The 18,819-nt window shown below is 37.5% G+C and overlaps 1 protein-coding gene across 3 annotated transcripts in view; it reads right to left on the reverse strand.

Moving 5' to 3' along the window:
• The window catches only part of ZFR (zinc finger RNA binding protein), a 49,513-nt gene that overhangs the window by 4,780 nt on the left and 25,914 nt on the right, over window positions 1-18,819 (reverse strand). The window contains exons 8-17 of one of the 3 annotated variants that reach the window (XM_086771569.1): window positions 17,398-17,686; window positions 16,283-16,476; window positions 13,716-13,835; window positions 12,612-12,757; window positions 12,077-12,239; window positions 10,216-10,421; window positions 9,839-9,989; window positions 8,289-8,430; window positions 3,257-3,354; window positions 2,349-2,444 (exon numbers count right to left, since the gene is read on the reverse strand). In XM_086771569.1, the coding sequence (XP_086627695.1) occupies window positions 2,349-2,444; window positions 3,257-3,354; window positions 8,289-8,430; window positions 9,839-9,989; window positions 10,216-10,421; window positions 12,077-12,239; window positions 12,612-12,757; window positions 13,716-13,835; window positions 16,283-16,476; window positions 17,398-17,686 (1,605 nt within the window). Of the gene's footprint in view, window positions 1-2,348; window positions 2,445-3,256; window positions 3,355-8,288; window positions 8,431-9,838; window positions 9,990-10,215; window positions 10,422-12,076; window positions 12,240-12,611; window positions 12,758-13,715; window positions 13,836-16,282; window positions 16,477-17,385; window positions 17,687-18,819 lie in introns of all 3 variants that reach the window. The other 2 variants (XM_086771568.1, XR_015261522.1) reach the window with 2 other exon arrangements.

Raw genomic sequence — 18,819 nt, forward strand, 5'->3', positions numbered from 1 at the left:
GGCAAAACTGAAGTTCACAGCAAGTTTTCTCCTGGATATAGGCTAACACAAACTCAAATGTTAAACAACTGTTAAAAAACCTTGATGATAAATCAGTTTTCTTAAATTTATACATCATTTGACATCAGTTAAAATGGGTTAAATGACTGGCTGTATTTTACATATTTTTTTTTCTGTGAATATTTCCATTGTTTACTTTTATTAGACACTATTTTCCCCAGAAAAAATCTAGAAAATATATTTATAAGAGTAAAGAATAGCTTTCCTTAGGGTTTTTTTTTTTTAGCATAAAATACATGTTTCAATACTACCTCTTTGGCAAGTTTAATTCCCAAACAATGTGTGTCTCTTAATTTTTGGTGGGTTTTTTTTGGGGGGGGGGGGGGGGGGATTGTTTTCTCGTCCTCCCTCTCCTCACCGAATTTAGTTGTTTAAATGTTGCTTTTTATTCTTACTTTCCAGGAGTAAATGCCTATTTTGATGCATACAAGTAACTACAGGCACTGTTGATTACAATCCTTCACTAAGGGTTAACATTCCTTTCTATTTTAGCTCCGTTTAGCTGACAGATTTCAATTCTTGAGCACGGAATTTCCATACTCCCACTGTATCACTCAGGATTCAGCAACAGTAATTTAGTTGTTTTCAAATACGAAGCAAAATAAAGCAGGGAAGAAAAAAGGCAGATAATGTTTTTGCATTTATTAGAGTCTAGGTTTTTTTTTTTGGATCCTCATACAATACACTGAAATCTACAACTTAATCCTAGGAAAATGTGGATTATGATGCCCTGGTGTTTATGTGCATGAAAGACTGAATTTCAAGTTTGAAAATCAACCCTGAATAATTGCTCCTTCTAATGGGTAGGAACTTGACCAAATTCTTCTAATTTAGTTTTTACTTTTAGGTATATAAAGAGGGTGCTACTAATGTCCACATTTAGACTCCTATTTTAGGCTCCTATTTTCACAACTACTTAGGTTGTTTTTGAAAAGCTCTGGCATCTTTTTGGTTTGTAACAGGCTTCTACCATACAGGCTAGGAGAAGTTCTGTATCCAGAAAAAATACATTTCTTCAATCTGTGAAATTCCATCTGTAACTGGCAGAAATTACACATATTTAAAAATCACTATTTTCATTCTGCCATTGCTTTTATCAGTAAGACTTTGCCAATGGGCTAAAAGAACAGCTGACTACAGAAACTTCAGTGTTGATCCACGTCACCAACAATGCACCAAGCACCAGGATTAAATCAGGAACCACAGATAATGTGAGAAATAAAAACAACTCCTTGTCCTTCATCTACGTGCCTGCTGTGTTTTGCAACAGTTCTAAGGATGCTTTTCTAAAAGTAGCTCAGAGTTTATTCTTTGGCAACTCAGTATCACAGTGACATTAACAGGGCACTTACATACTTCTCCGCTTCTTTTAAGCTACTTTCTACAGTGTATCTTTCATGAAGTGTAGCACAGAAACCGGTGCTATTATTTTTTTAGTTTAAACATTTAGAAAACAGAAATAACTGCTCCACTTTTCTTCCAGAAGTAATAATTAGTATCAGAAGTAATTTAATAAAATTGTCTGCAAGCTTAGTACAGTTGTGAAATATTTCACACTGAAATAATGCCAACTGCTCAAACTGTGTTGAAAATGTCAGCGCTCTTCCTGACAAAACTGAAAAGGAAGCAGCACAATGCAACAGGATTTGATCTGTGAAACAAGTCAGGGCTAAGTTTACTTCCACACGATACACATGCAGATATTTTGTTTCAGAAAAAAAATCTGTCTAGTTCACAGACTGAATATCTGTTTAATATTAGCAGCACAAGTTTCACTCCTGCAGAGCATCACTTAAGGCAGTCAATGCAAAAGGAATGCTCCAAGAACACTTGGCTGCAAGAGTAAAGAGAGGTAACCCTACAACCTAGAGAGTTAAGTGACACTGATTAAAATGCTAATGGTGACACAACCACAGGACGTAAGAAGTTTCAGTAAACTCCAAGCAATTCATAGTAGATGGTTAGAAAAAATTAGATTAATTATTTTATACAGAGTAAAGGAAAAAAATGCTAAAATCTAGAAAAAAATGCTACCAACAAAGAATAGAAAAGAACAAGATAATTCCTTTTGGAAAAAAAGCCCCATCCAGCTCCAAATGACAAAACCTCAGAAACTAAAATTTAGATGGAATCTGGACTATTTGTTGGGAAAAAAAAAACCAACCAAACCAATTCCTACATTACTTTTTGAAAAAGCCTACATTTAAAAACTGTGGTAACGCTTCCCTATGCTTTACTTGCAGTACCATGAGTACTAAAAAAGACTAATTGAAAATAACATTACTCACCCAGCTTGGAAAATCAGACCAAGTTGGAACCCGCTGACAGAGGTCACGAAGAATACGTATGATAATCACACAGGATTGCAGACCATTAGCTCTAGCCTTGAGAGCAATACAAAATCAAATTAATTAATTCCAGCACCTACAGCAAACAGGACTTGTTGAAAGACTAAAACACCACTGTTCAATGGAAGCTCAGATACAAGATTGAACAAATCATGCTACAACTTTATTCCATGAGCTGCCATTTACAGCAGTATTTTATATACAGGGTTAGTAATTTAAGGTGGTAGAAGTCAAAGTGCACAGGTTATACAAGAATAACATTTCTTGATCCCCTGTACACTTAGACCTACGTTCACTTGTCACAAAAAATACAGTATCTTTCTATATTAGAAATAAAAAGGATGAAGTAAAGATCTAAGAAATAGGTATAGAGACTGAAAGGTCAAGGGAATCTGTTTGGTTTCTTTATTGTGCCTTTGCCAGAATGCAAAGTCACTAAACCAAACAGTTGCTTCTCACCTTTCATTCCCTACACTTAATGCACTTAAAGAAATAGGAAAAAAAGTCTTAAATCTAAACACAAAGCTTTAAACACATATTCCATTATTTAAAGCAAAGGTACTCTGCAGCCTTATGGAATATATAATAAATGTACAACATATGATTACCCCAAGCGAGTCAAGCTTTCAGTATCGCCTTCTCAATGACCAGAAAAAAAAAAATGTCAAATGAGCAATAACTGCATAAAGCAGTTCCTCCATACTCAACTTTCTACATTTAAATTTAGGGACCAGAAAAAATTATTAGCATGAACAACGCTGAGTGTTTTCACACAATTAAACATTTATATTGCAACTGAACTAATCTCTCATAAGGCTACAAGAAGAAAGTAAAATGATGTTCCGAACCTGGAACCACTTAGCGTGGCGTAGAGCAGCCAGAGCGTCAAGGCATTTTTGCCTGTCCAAGACGTCCGGTGGGTCTTTCACCATACCCGAGGTTACATCTAAAATGGATTGAATTGGCAAAATGCAGTGAGGAATGGGTGTTTGACCAGGTGAGCAAGACACTTCCTTAAAGTAGCTTCAATGTCACACATGCCATTTAAAGTTTAAACCCTTGAACAATGAATGTAAATGTTCAATAAAAGCCATTCAATTAGGATTAGGGCATCAACCCAGTATGAAGATCAAGAGCATCTTATACTTTAGCTCTGAGGTTATTTTCAAAGGCATTGCAGATATTGCAATGCGTAGTATTTCTTTATTTAAGCTAACACTGGAAAAACACATATCCCCTAAAATTAAATACTGAAGGAAGGATGGTTGGACACAGTGCACCAGCACAGAGAACACAAGACAGAAGGAACACAAAAATCCACTTTAACTAAGTAGAAACATTCAAGTGTAGTTTCTTGTAAATTTTAATAGCCATGTGTTACTTGGGACCTATTCTTTAAAAGAAAAACTAAGTATAACAAATCTTAAAAGCACTAGATGTTTAGTAATGATGTTATTTGTCTCATACCTTAATCTTTAAATTATTTTGCTTTAAAAACCTGACTGAAGGAATGTGAAATGTCCTTCAATATTACAGACTTCCACATTTTCTAGTACTCTCACTCTTAAAAACAAAATTCCTCAGCCTATAATGTATGTGCTCCAATCTAATCATTTAGGATTCAAGGAAGGACCTGAAAAGGGACTGCTTTGCTTAAGATTCAGCAGGAAAAAGAACAGCAAGGAATAATTTAAAAAACAAAGCAGAATGTCTGAAAGATAAAGAAAACATAGTAGATCTTGTACATTTAAATGTTCAGAACAGGATTTAATTACCAAGCTTATTGCTTTGTTACCAAAAAAGGAAGAGACCACAGGCCCTTTTGAAAGTGGTTTGATCAATGAAACTGGAACCACTGAATAATGTGAAATGGTATTCTCAGGTTACTTAAAAATTGTACAGATATAATGTAGTGATCAGCTTTAATAGTTCTTTGTTTTACTAATTATAAAAATAGCTACTGTGACTAGCAAGAAAGTATATTGGTAGCATAACTGGTGATACACCAGGTAAGATGAAACAAAAAGCCCTTTCTCAATGGCACTCATTTCACAGGAGCTGGCTGTACGGAACAATACAGTTTGCTCCAGCAAGATATATATTTAGGTAAGTCAGAGAAGAAAATTTTAAAAAAAATATTGAGACTCATGAAACATGCCTGCAAGGAGAAGCTTTTAGGGATGCTGCAGAAAGACAGCTCTGAAACCACCTATTTTACACAAATGTAAAATAGATAGTACAATACTTTACAGAGAGCTAAAAAGCCAGGAAAGAACATGGTGGTACAACTTTGCAATACAATAATTGAATTAAATCTGAAGTACGACATTCCGATTTGAGCATTTTTTTTATTGTATAGTCCCATTGCTCTGCACAGGGTCAAAGGGGGAAGATTTCAAAATAGGAATGAATCTGAGAAGAAAATAGGTATCTTCTCACACAGATACTCAAACTTATGGACTATATCTTGAAGTGGAAAGATGAAAATCTGCACTAACAAGGCATTTACAGGGCAAATGAAGACATTTAAAGTGGTATTTCCTTTAAAACAAAACAACAAAAAATATTCCCACACCTATGCAAGAGAGGTGCCAGGCAAGATAACTGATGAAGCGAGTACAATCTGGATATAAAAGACAAGGAGTACATTTAGAGAAAACCCACAGCAGGAAAAAAGTGGCCAAGTAAGGTTGAGAAATTTAAAATAAAAATATGCGTTGTTGAGCCTAGTAGCCTAATCAGTCAATTATTTATATTATTCTAAAACTAATATGCAAATAGCGGACACTGTGCAAACTTTTAGCACAATAATTTATTACATAATTTGAAACTCCAATTACTTCTAGCTCTGAAAAACTCCAATGTGGAATATAATTTTACTAAAAAGAATTACAGGTTAAGTGCAGAGAAGAGAATCTTACTCAGTACTGGAAATGTCGTTCTACAATGTGCTACTAATAGATCTCATATGAATACCCTTGAAATGTAAAAAGACTCTGCAAAGTCAGAAGTTACGAAGGCACCTACTGCACTGAGAATACATTGACTGAAAAATTATATCAAGGAAACTCTTGTAATATTTAATCTGTGGATTTTTGCATCTGTTTCACATTTCAGGATTAACCCCTTAAAGACTATTTAACTAAATTCAGATGCCTAACCTATCACCCTGTTAAGCTAAGACAAAAAAATGAATTAATTTACAAAACACAAGGACAAATTCTTACCCTATATACCTTAATGTATCACAAGCCTAAATATAAGGGGTTAATCTTCAGTTAGACATGCTGTGTCCACACTACCTCTTCATTAAAAGTTAACAGGTATATCCATTTTTTAAGTTTTATTATGGGAAATACATTTTACCCAGTCAACTATTTCAAGACTAGTGTGAACACTGCTTAATTCTGGGAGAGAGACAAAGACGAAAAGAAAAAAAAAAAACCACAAAGTAACAGTAGATGCTAGGACTATGCATCCAAACCCCCTCCTTTGTAAAGCATGGCAGGTGTGACACTGAGCTTTAGAAAACCTTGGTCAAAAATCCTTCCGATGTCTTGGCAGCAACCCCTGACAGGAATCAAGTCCCTCTGCTAGAAGGCTTTGGACCGGGGCTGTTAGCTAAGGATAAAAAAAGACACACGTGCACACATATGCATTTATAAGTAAGTACACTTTGTTTGCTGAAGGAAAGATTCCACAGCAGGGGTTAGAGCACTTTGAATATATCAGATTCGGGAAACTGTCAAACGCACAATACTGTAAGAAACAGTAGCTATGCGGTTAACAATTTTATTTCACTGTATTTTTTTTTTAGCCTTTTGTCACGTGATGATTCTACTCCATGTGCAAGTCTCAGTCTCATCTTTACTCAAACTTGTTCTTCCGGTAAAGCCTTCCTTATCACCTGAACTAGCTCCCCAAGCAGGCTAAAAAAAATGAAAACTTTAAACCATTATAAGACACAGAGCATGAGAAGCTGCAGTAAGAAGAAACGCAAACACATACTGTTACTCCACAGCAAATAAGCAGCAGTCTTCATAATAAGGCCTTCTTTGCTGCAATAATTTGCAATTCAGTCTTCTATTTGCTCTAGTTTCGAAAGTGAACTTTGCTGCACATCCATTTTACACTGCTCAGTGTCTTGAAGAGAAATCTAACTCGATTTTGCTTGCCTAGAGGCAGTACTGCATTCAGCAGTGAATAAACTCACAATGATCACTTTAACTCAAGTGTGGGTCAGACAAAAATACAGATTTGTTTCCTTTAGGTGGCATAAGTTAAGGGATTGATGGTGGTAACTTGAAATTTATTTTATTTTTAGTCCATATCATAGAATTTTAGGGCAGAAACTACTTAATTGAAATTGAGTACTGTGGCAGGATTCAATATTGCACTTTTGCACAGTACATTAAGCACGGTGTTTAAGGTTAATGTCACGTAATGGTTAATCTAATTTAATAATGAAATCTTTCAAGTTAAAGTATTCTTTATGAACTTAAACAAGATGGGAAGTCTGATTCAGCTCAGACAAACCGAGAGTCATGTTATACTTAGATCATAAAAAAAAAAAGTAGAATTGGTTGGGTGTGACAGTACATGTATAAAGCCTTTGTAGCTAGGAATAATATGTACAGCTTAAAAATCATGTACAAAGCACTCCTAAAGACTCCTCAGAAGTCATCCAAAGCAGAGAACACATCTTGAAATTTTTCTTTCTGATTATGTAGGAGGACTTTGATAACACAGCTTGCTTACAATGCACTAGTCACAGCTACAGAACATTTACTAATGCAATATAAAAACCTCAAGTATTTTAGAGGACATGTAATGATGAGATGAAATAAAAAAAACCTCCGTGCCTTATATATAAATACGTATATACACAAGCACATGTATACATACACACATACAATCTTTTTCAACCTGTATATGAGAAGTGTTAAGATAGACTCAGATTTCCTATTTGCAAAACACTGTCAAACACCAGAACCTTATTTGCCATGATCTCTTTCAACTATGAAAATGCAAGGTTAAAAGGAAACAAAAGTTAATTTTATCTGACCCATAAACAAGAACCAATGTACTGCAGACATTAATCATGCTTGTTGGCCTAAAAGCTTTTGGAGCTTTGAAAGTGTTACAGAACAGACCCTAAAGCAACACTGCTGGCACCAGAGAAACTGTGGACTTCAGAAATGTAAATTGATTTACAAGCTCCATCTTCTGCTTCAGCTCAACAATAAAGCCATTTCTTATCATACTAGTCTGGGTTTGCCAGTTGGATAGAAGACTGATTGTAATACCAGGAGCCTAAATATACTCAAAAACCACTCCAGACCAAAAAGCAACCTCAGAGAGCTGGAAAAAATTGCATTTACTTTTAAAGTTAGAAGCACTGTTACCATCAAAAGTATTATAAAAGTGGATTTTCAGTGGCGCTGCTATTTGGAATGTGTAAGCGATGGTAATACTGATCCAGTTTAAACCCAAAAACCTGTGATTTGATTTTCTAAAACCATGGAGTCTTTCTCTTAGGGTGAGGCTGCTCTAGAAAGCCACTTTTATAGCCACTTGCTATAAAATACTTAGTTTTCCACATGATTTTAAAAGATGGGGAAAAAATAGTCAAGTTTGTACCTTTTCCAGAAAGCTGAGGTTGGATATAAAGTTAGAAATTTTAAAAATTAAATAAGCACATCATATAAGCATTTATTTTAACCAGCTGTTCTCTACCAAGACTGGTTGTTTAAAAACAGGGTTTCGATCAAATACATGTGCCAGCATGTTGCCTTCCAGGACCTTAATGCCATCTTAAGCAGAACAGATAAACATAAAAATCAGGTGAGAAAAAAGTAACATCTTTAACAACTTCCCAACCTCCATCCCTCATGTTCTCCTCCCGAATGACTGGAGATGTCAGTGTGATAGTAACTTGCATTTTGGGTTCCACACACGAATTTAAAATTATTGCTGCTTCTGGAACTGCACACTTGATATCATATTTCTCAGGACTTATTACCTAAATATTGAGAAACAGAGATTTCTATTAGCATGTGGCTGATAAAAGTATGGGGAAGAAAATGGATTTCAATATAGTCTGTTTAACAGAAACACAGAAACGCAATATAATTACATGAAGCAGATACCTTTGTATTCAAAGAAACCACAGTATACAAAATTAAGATGGATATATGAACTTACATACTGTTTCCAGTATACACATGAAAATAATGAAAAGCACGCAAAAGAAAAAAAACTACTCAGAAAGGAAATTCATATACAAATAAGTTACATAACAAGAAGCTTGACAGTGTTCAAGACAAAGAAAAGCCTCAGTGCCACTTAAAATGTCAGCTGAGTATGCTTCTCATTGGAACACAGGAGCCTCTAAAAAGCATAAGGATGCAGTGTTTGTTCTTCAAGCTCACAGTTACAGGGTGGGTACTGCTAGGCACATTCTATACTTGGCTGTCACAACACGGTAAGAACAAAGGGCAAGATAAACACTAGGAAAAAAAAAAAATCTAAGAGTAACTAACAAGGTTGTTATTTCAAATTGCTTCTTGCAACTAGATTTAATAATTCTAAATAGCCCCAAGAGGAAGCAGTAGGCACCTCTGTCACCTTCTTCCACAAACTACAGGAACAAGTGACCTCTCCATCAAGCCACATCAGGATATGCAGTTTTCATATTTTCTTCTATTCTGTTACTTCAAACAAGAGTAAACTCAGGATTATTTTCTAATTAATCTGATCCTGCTAAAGCTTCTACCATGCCACCGATTCTTCCAAACATTTTATCAGACAGTACTGAAATACCAATGCTGTAACAGGCATTTTATAACGATGGTGGACAATCTTTGTTCAAGTAGAGAGCAGAGACTTTATTCTACACTTTCATTTCTTGTGAAAATACAGCAAATGGTTTATATGAATTTCACTGAATGGTCTAAGACTTTTTTTTTAAAAAGGGCCAAATTAAAAAAAAAACACACAAGACTTAGTTAACTAATTGTGGAACTACAAAGCACTGACGCATACAAATTGGAAACAGGACATAAGTACAAACAGATTGGCATTAATAGAGAACTTTGACCTCCAGGCAGCAAACTTCCTGTAACACTGCACTAATTACCTCTATTGCTGCTGGTAACTGCATAATAGTCTTTCTTTTCATTTCTATTTCCCAATTAAATTAAATCTATTAAATTATGATTGATACTACACCACTATCATAAACACCTAGACACTTGCATGGACACAATATACTGAAAGCAAAATATACAGCATAGTCCCTGAATTCAGAAGGACACACAGTAAATGGAAAGAAACTGAACCTGAGCTATGAAACGCAGCACAGCGAGTCCTGCAGACATTTGATTTGAGGACAGATTTTTACAGTATTTTTAAACTGAAATTCTACTTACTGCAAGTTGTTTGGGAAGACTTTCAGCAATACGACTGAGCAATGTCTTTGAAGGCTTCTCAGCACATAACAAAACAAGATTGACATTTCGGTCTCCGCGGAGTAGCAAACCTTTAGCCAAAACGCCTACCCGTAAAACTCCTTTCAAAGCTCTGTGAATTATAGTTAAAAGTTGCAGTTAAGATAATATAAAAACCTTTAATTCTGATTATAGAAAAGTGAAACAAAACAGAAGTATTCCACATACTTTTGAGGCCATAGTGACATACACCATATCAAAACTCTAAGAAAAGAGAATCCTTGGAAGCAGTGCTAACAGTGTAAGGAAAAACTTCAGAAGCAAATGATAAAATTCTTAATAAGTAATTTAAAAAATACCTGTCTTTACTGCCATCTTTTTTGTCATCCCCCTCTTTGTTCTTGCTTTTTTCATGATCAGTCATGCTGTCAGACACAAGTTTCAAAGCACGCTCAGTAATAGAAACAATTTTTTGGACTGCTTGAAGTTCTTCCTCTGTTGGATATATAGCAGCATGTTTGGTCATCACATAGCGGTCATCAGAGGAGTCAGGGCGGCGTAGAGGCTAAACAGATAAAAAAGCATATTTCTGAAATTTGGGTACACTTCGAAGTTCACAAATGATAAGTGACCAAAAACCAAACATGTTGCTAAACAACAGCATATTTGAAACCTTAAAAGCACTGAAATGTAACAAAACATGAAGTGTCTTTAACAACTCACACTGGTCACAATCAATCATGTCTGAAAAAACAGGAATTGCATCAAAATTAAACAAATTATGAAATCCTAAGATCAAAAGTATCTCCCCAAAATAAATATCTATTGTCTTTCTATCAACTGGGAAATATTTGCACATTGCTGCAAACTAAAATATCCATGACTGCTTTCACAGAATTTAAATAGGAAGTAACCTCAGGAGGTCCTCTAGTCCAAACTGCTCTGCAAACCACGGTCAGCTATCACACTACATCATGCTGCTCAAGGCTTTATCCAGCTGGTTCTCGAAACCTGACGAAGATAGAGGCCACTCAACATTTGTGTGAAAAAAATTATTCCATGTATTCAATCTGAACCTTTTTAGTCTCAGCTTAAGCTGGTTGTATCTCACCCTCTCATGACTGTAAAGAGCCTGGCTCTATTGTCTTTATAATGCACAGGTATTAGAAGGCTATTACATCCCATTGAAGCTCTCTCCTCTCCAGGGTGAACAAGCCCAGATCCCTCAGTCTGTCCCCACAGGGCATGCATTCCAGACCCCTGACCATCCTGGCAGCCGCACACTGAACCTGCTATGGTTTATAGTATTTTTCTTGTACTGGAAAGCACAAACCTGAATGTAGTATTGCAGTCTGGGTCTAACAAAACCTGATCGCTTCCCTTCATCTACTGATTACGCTCCTGATAACATAATCTAGAATGCTGTTGGCCTTCATTGCTGCCAGGGCATACTGTTGATTCATGTTCAGCTTGTTATCTGCCAAGATCCCCAGATCCCTTTCAGCAGGAATGCTACCCAGGCTGTCGCTCCCCAGCCTTCATCAGTGCAAGGGGTTATACCTTCTCAAGGGCAGCATTACACATTTGTCCTTGCAGAATTCCATAAAACTCATGTTGGTCGATTCCTACAGTCCATCTAGGTCTCTCTGGATGGCAGCCCTGCCCTCAAAGGTATCAACTATTCACCTCACCCCAAACTGATTCAGTTTCATGCCAGCCGCAAACCTTATGAGCACACACTCACTCCACCGCCTTCCAGATGATAGATATGGTGCTAGTGAGACAAATACCAGCATAAACCAATGTGGTACTGGACTTGTTACTGACCTCCAGGTAGACTACAAGCCACCACTAACCATTATTCTCTGGGACTGATGATCCAACCACTTTTTATCCATATATTTGTCCACAATTAGATAAATAAATAATTGTGTAACACAATTAAATAAAATAAAAGTAGTACACAAATCCAGAGTGACTTGTATTTCAGAAGAAACAGTACTTGTCTTTAAGGTATCCTCTTGTCCTTTCAGTGGACTTATACTGGAAGACAGGTTCACCTACACCGTTTCATTAGCATATAATTTCTTCTTCACTTTTCCAAATCCTTTATTAAGAAACACTGGAGAGAAATGAAGTAGCACTGAATAATTTACAGTTCTTAACTATGCCTCCTGGTAAGCATGATTTCTTTTTTTCCCCTCAAGTTAAGAAACTCACAGCTGGTCCTTGGGGCTGAGGAGGCATTCCTGGTCTAACTCCCAGCAAGCCTAGAGGTCCTGGAGGACCATGAGGATATCCTCCATCTGGTATTCTGCGACGATCATCCCAGTGGTGCTGCTCTTCCTCCATTCTCCTCCAGTACATGTCTTCTTCATATCGTCTGAAACGTATCAATCAAAGGTTTCTCATTATACAGCAGTTAATACTTGCAACCTTTCTAAATACATTCTTGTATGGCCTCACTAACTCATTTCTAGTAGTCACAAGGAAACACCAGACTCCAGAGGATAACTAAAATGAATGGTTGATTTGAAAGTGGGTCTGAATTTACAGCAAAATAATGCTAACAAGTCTGCATTCCTCAGAGGGATTGAAAAACCCCCCCAGAGGGATAATGACAACTTAATTTAAAACAAGACAGTACAGAATCCCCAAAACAAGTAGTCAAAAGAAGCAACTACAGAATCAGAGTTAGTTTTAGATAATCTGACTACAGCTTTGTCTCTTTCATTGATAAAATAAAATGCATTACCTCATTTCCATCCTCCAGCGTTCTTCCTCTTCTCGCCTCCTCCAGTATTCCTCTTTCTGCATCTGTTTCCTCATCTTCTCTTCTTGAATTTTTCTTGCTCGAATACTGGGCTTTACTTCTACTTGTAAGTCTGGGTTTACTTTTTTCTAGTTCAGAAAAATAATAATTAAATGTTGTTTTTTATCTTCTCATCTCAAGGTTACAGAGGAGTTCTGACATATTTAACACATAGTACTGGCCTATGATAAAATCAGTGGGAGTAAAATGCAGTTTAAGAACTGCATTGAATGAGCAGCTGATGAAGAATAATCTATGTCCTATTTTCAAGGAAACAAATTGCAACATATTACAAATAGCATGAATTCCCTCTTCACTTACATGAGAACAAAGCAATTTAAGATTAAAATGTTAAATGAAATACTAACTAATTTTGTTTTTATTCTGTAGCAGGATGACTACTCAATAGCCTGAAAAAACATTTCGTCTAACTTCAGTGTGCTTCCTGATGTCATGTTCCTGAAGGGCCCCTCATACAAGGGCATAGTTATGAGTTACTGAATAAAATGTTCTGGCAAGTTTTTATCTTCTTTCATTCCCTTCATGATTACATAGGTCCACTGTATCTCCTGTGATCACAATAGATTCTTCCAGTATAATCTTGTAATAATCAAAGTGCACGCTGTATGTCTGTACAGACATCTCTCCATTCACGACTAAAAAAATTTGCAACACTTGTTTTTCAAATGTTTCCAACAAAGGGTTTATGTAGTTTATCATGCCAAAAACATTGACCGTTACTATTTTACATTACTTGAAATTAATGGTAAACCACAAGAACCTACTGTTGCTTGCCTATGTTGTACCATATTACAAAGTTGCAAAGATTGCCGGAAAGCAATGCTCAAAATGTTTTTAAAAAATCCAAACCAAAATACAGTTTCACAGTGTGCATTATACTCACTAAGAAATATATTTCTCTATCTTTTTTTATATGCTATTTACTCAGAGTATGTAGTTTTGTCTAGTCTTTAAATGTAAGAACATACAATCAGTCAGCTGACACCTGGTGGATTTTCAGATAGAAGCATTAGCATTTCCACTAACCTTATACTGAAGTCTGTGCCGCCTCCCTTTTAAGTGCATCTCCTTGGCATTAGGATCATTAAAACTGCATTCACAAAGCTTACAGTGAAAGCGAATCACCTTTCCTTCATCGTTTCTTACCTGGAAAATAAAGTTTTAATACATTTGGTGTTCTTTTTTTTTAAAAAAAAAAAACAAAGGTGATGTAAAAATTAATCTAATTCAGTGACACTGGATAATGTCTACCTGTCTCAAAACAGGCTAAAAGGCAAAGCAGAACTTTCAATTCTGACAGACACATCATTGTGCTTAGTAATGAACAAAGTTCTTCCTTCCAAAAGAGTACACAGCTTTAAAATCAAGTCTGAACACACTGAGTTGAATATTTACAAATCTGCAAGTCATGAAATATATACATTAGACTTCATCCACCTATCTCACGCCACCCACATAAAGAATGCCCCACTGAGCATAAAACAAACATGCACAATACAAAAATGTAAACATATGCACAAGTCTTTGTAGGTTGAATGCCAATCTTCAAGGAGGATCCAGGGAATTACAGATCAGTCAGTTGCACCTCAATCACTGGGAAGGTGATGGAGCAGCTAATCTGGGAAACCATTTCCAGGCATATTAAGGGCAAGAAAAGCATCAGGAGCAGTCAGCATGGCTTCACTAAGGGGAAGTCCTGCTTGATCAACTTGATAAACTTCTGCAATGAAATGTCTGGCCAGGTAGATGAGGGGAGAGCAGTCAGAATTGTCTACCTGGACTTCAGTAAAGGCCTTTGACACATCCTCATAGACAAGCTGTTGATGTATGAGCAGGCTAAGCATATACTGAGGTAGACTGAAAACTGGCTGACTGGCCAGGCCCAGAGCGTGGTCTCAGTAGAATGAAGCCTAGCTGGAGGCTGGTAAGTAGCAGTGTAGCCCAGGAGTCAATACTGGGTCCAGTCCTGTTTATCATTTTCATTAAGGATCTGGATGACAGCGCAGAGTGTACCCTCTGCACGTTTGCTGATGACACAAAACTGGGATGAGTGGCTGATATGCCGAAGGGTTGTGCTGACATCCAGACAAGAGAGATTTCAATGGGCTGGAGAAACAGTCTGAGAGGAACCTGATGAAGTTCAATGAGGGAAAGGGCAAAGTTCTGTACCCAGGAAGGAACAACCTCATGGACCAATACATGGTGGGGGCTACTCAGCTGGAAAGCAGCTTGGAAGAAAAGGAGCTGGGAGTCCTGGTGGACATCCAAGCTGAACACAAGCCAGCAATGTGCCCTTGCAACAAAGAAGGCAAATGGCCTCCTGAGCTGCATTAGACAAAGTATTGCCAGCAGGTCAAGGTAGGTGATCCTTTCTGAAGTGACTGGGTCTGATTAACAGACCTGAGCCAGAGCTGACCCATGGATGACCTGTATTGCATTGCTATGTTCAGCAGGACTGTGTTGTTTTAATTGTAACTTCTTCAGTACACACAGAGTGTGAGAAAGCACATCATAAGAATGCATGTACTCTTTGGCCTTGTGTATGGAAAACCAGAAGATATGCCAGAGAGATGCGTTAACATCCCAGCAACTCCCTTGTTTCCTCTTTTGAGCTCTGGCCAAGCTCTAGAGGAGGGGACAACAGGGTAACTGAAACCAGGTGGTTCCACATTTTAGAATAATGAAAGCAAGCTGTTTATTTAGCACTACAAAAGGCTGGACCCTCTTACAGCGACTTTGAAGACCTCACCCACGCATGAATGCACTGTGTAGGACCTCCCAATTGCCAGGACAGGCTCTCCAAATCCTCACTACAAATGGGGCTCCCCAGCAATTGCCAATCTGGATGACGGTAACATATTAATAGGGCAACTGGTGATGTATCTTTCCTAACCACTATACTTATTTTCATGTAGTAATGATTAGACGCATTACCTTTAAATGCTATTGCTGTTACTCTGCTGATAATCACTACTAATCCTTTATTACCTTCTCTATTTCAATAAATCAGGTGAAACTTAAGTTTGTCGAGTATTTTGGTATTTGCACCTTTTGTGGTGATCCTGCTCTGTGGTAAAACACCTTCTAACTTAGCAGTGGCGAGGCCACAGTTGAGATTCATATGTCCAGTTCTGGGTTCCCAGTACAAGAGAGACATAGATGTACTGGAGTCCAACCAAGGGCCCACAAAGATGACGAAGGGATTGCAGCATCTCTCCTGTGAGGAAAGGCTGGGACTGTCAAGCCTAGAGAAGGCTGAGGGGGGATCTTCTTAATGTCTATAAACACCTGAAGGGAGGGTGCAAAGAGGACAGAGCCAGGCTCTTTTCAGTGTTGCAGTGAGAGGACCAGAGGGAATGGGAACAAATGAAAACACAAGAGGTTCCCTCTGAACATCAGGAAACACATTTTTTACTGAGAGTGGCTGAGCACTGGCACAAGTTGCCTGGGGAAGTTGTGCAGCCTCCATCCTTGGAGCTACTCAAAAGCCTCCAGAGGTCCCTTCCAACCTCAACCACTCTGTGATTCTGTTTCATGTTGTACAACTTTTCCCTAACATAGTTTAAAAATAATACACATTTTCCTATCAGTACCTCCTCCACATAGTCATGGCCCACTGGCTGGACATCACTTTGCAAGGCAGCAAGAGTTGTGGGAGTCACTGGTTCAGCTGCTGTATCTTGTTTTACTTCCTGTGTTTGTACTGTAGCAGCAGGAGCTGTTTTAACAGTTTCAGCTGATTTCATTTCTTCCAGTTTACTTCCTGTTGTCTGAAGCTTATTGCCACCTACAAATCAAAAAAGTTCAATTGTTAAGTTTCATAAAATGAGAATGTGATTACACATGACACGGAAACTGAAGACTTTACTTGCAAATATCAACGTTCTGGTCAACGCATTTTCAGTCTTCTAAAATTAGTTTAAACTTAAACATTTAAAATACAATTAAAGACTTAAAAAAATAAGTTTAACAACATTTGAGTTACTCAAACACTTAGTTTTTTTATTTTAGCAAGTAAAACTTTTGCTTTATATAATCGCAATTTTTATTATTCATTTTCATGCTTTTTCAAAACAGGACTGAATAGTAACAACTCAGCAAACATATTTTAATAATCTCCTTTTTGTAATCCGATCTATTTTTTTGGTAAGTGGATAAAAAAAAAGTACTTCAAAACCTTATAATGTTTACACTAACAAAGGCAGTGTGCTCTCAGTGTTGCAACTGCATAGGTCTTTCCTTCAAGAGCCAGATAACTTATTGTGGAACAGCTGCTTCCCATCTCTAAATAACTGTCAAGCTCATTTCCACTGTTAGAAGGATGTTTCAGTTGCACAGTTATGAACTGCCAACCTTTTGCAGGTTGCCTTAACAGCCCAGGCAGTAAACTGAAATTAGGACCAACTGAACCATAAACGACAACACTCCAGCAGCTACTACATAAGAAACCAAAGGCGCAAGATTTTCTGTGAAAGTGGGAGAAGCCACCAAGACAGGTCAGGTGGAGACAACCAGGCAGATAACATCATACATTTTGACGCAAATCTTCTATATACCTTCTTATTTTCACCTATCAGTAATTCTCTTAAACACAGGAGAGTTACTCATACATAAAGCTAACTAAATACATTTGTATTTGCTGCACTAAGTCTTAAAAAAAATACAGAATAGGTTAGGTTTCAAAATAAAGACTGACTTCTGTACTTGCCAACAAAGTTTATTTTCGGTGTAGATATTTTCTTTACAGGTATATTAGCAGTGGTTGAAGATGTTTTGTTGTTGGACGCAGTGTTAAGTGGTGTGTTTGCTGTGGGAGTAAGAATTTTCACCGCAGAGGATGCAACAGAGGAGTTCACAGTACTGCTGCTAGTTGCTATATTTGAAGTAGAGGCAGTTGGTTTGGAAGCAGATGTGGATGTTGAGGAAGTAGCTTGGGTAACCACATTTGGTTCAGTTGAAGGAATGGGTTTGCCAAGTTTTGTGTGTAGCTTCACAACCTGCAAGAATCAAGAGAAACACATAATATGATCTCCCTGGGATAACTATTTTTTTTTTAAAGGCACATCCGCAGAGATAGTTAAGGAGGATGTGAAAGGCGTATTTCAGAGCTGTTTGGTATCTCATAGAAAGTAAAGAGGTACATGCTTATTCTAAGAAGTAATAAGCAGAAGCCTTTCCACAACAGGCTTGAGACAGAATAATACTTCTTTTTGGTGTCAGCTGACCATCACCTGAAAAAGTAATGCATGTAGTCCTTAAAAACAAAACATGCAAAATCAAAACTAAAGACTAAGTTTTGAAAATAGCAGTAAAAAACAATAGAAATCTGCAAGACAGGCCTTTAATGCAAACATATGAACATAATCATGACATGCATACAGCTGTATACATACACTTCTTAGGTTTTTGTTCTTATTTTTAAAGTATGTTCCCCATCAGACTACAAACATATTGGTGTCATGCAATATTATAAATTTCAGTTCAAACAAATCTTCAGAATTACTTTTCTCCAGTAGAATTCACAAGATTCTTCAGTGCACCATAGAAATAAATAGAGTCCTTTGAGATTTCATTTTTACCCTGATGATAACCTAAATTAGCCGGAGGAGCATCAAGAAGAACTACAGGGTGTGGAGAGCAGTGGTGAAGGACTCTGGGGTGCAGGTACTCTTTTCATCAGTCCTCCCAGGAAGGGGCCTGAAAGGGCCAGTCAAATCTGGCAAGTCAACAAACGGCTACAGGAATGGTGCTACAGCCAGGGATTTGGCTACTTAGACCACGGGACTTGCTTTGAGAAGCTTGGTCTATTAGGGCTGATGGGGTACACCTAACTGAGACGGGTAAGAGTGTCTTTGGCCAAAGGCTTGCCAGGCTCGTCTGGAGGGCTTTAAACTAATGTTGCCAGGGGAAGGGGAGCACAACCCAGCCCACCACTGTCAGTATGGCGCCAGTGCCAACAACAAGTGCCCAGAAGCCGGGGAAGGATCGCAGGTAAGCGCGAGAGAACGTAGCATACAGCACAAAGGAATTCCTATTGCTCCAGCCCGCAATTCGGCTTCACTGAGGGCCGAGCTTAAGTGCCTCTATGCCAACGCACGTAGCGTGGGGAACAAACAGCAAGAGTTAGAGA

This window comes from Chlamydotis macqueenii, chromosome Z (assembly GCF_036417535.1).
Source record: "Chlamydotis macqueenii isolate bChlMac1 chromosome Z, bChlMac1.mat, whole genome shotgun sequence".
In the NCBI taxonomy this organism is placed as follows: domain Eukaryota; kingdom Metazoa; phylum Chordata; class Aves; order Otidiformes; family Otididae; genus Chlamydotis; species Chlamydotis macqueenii.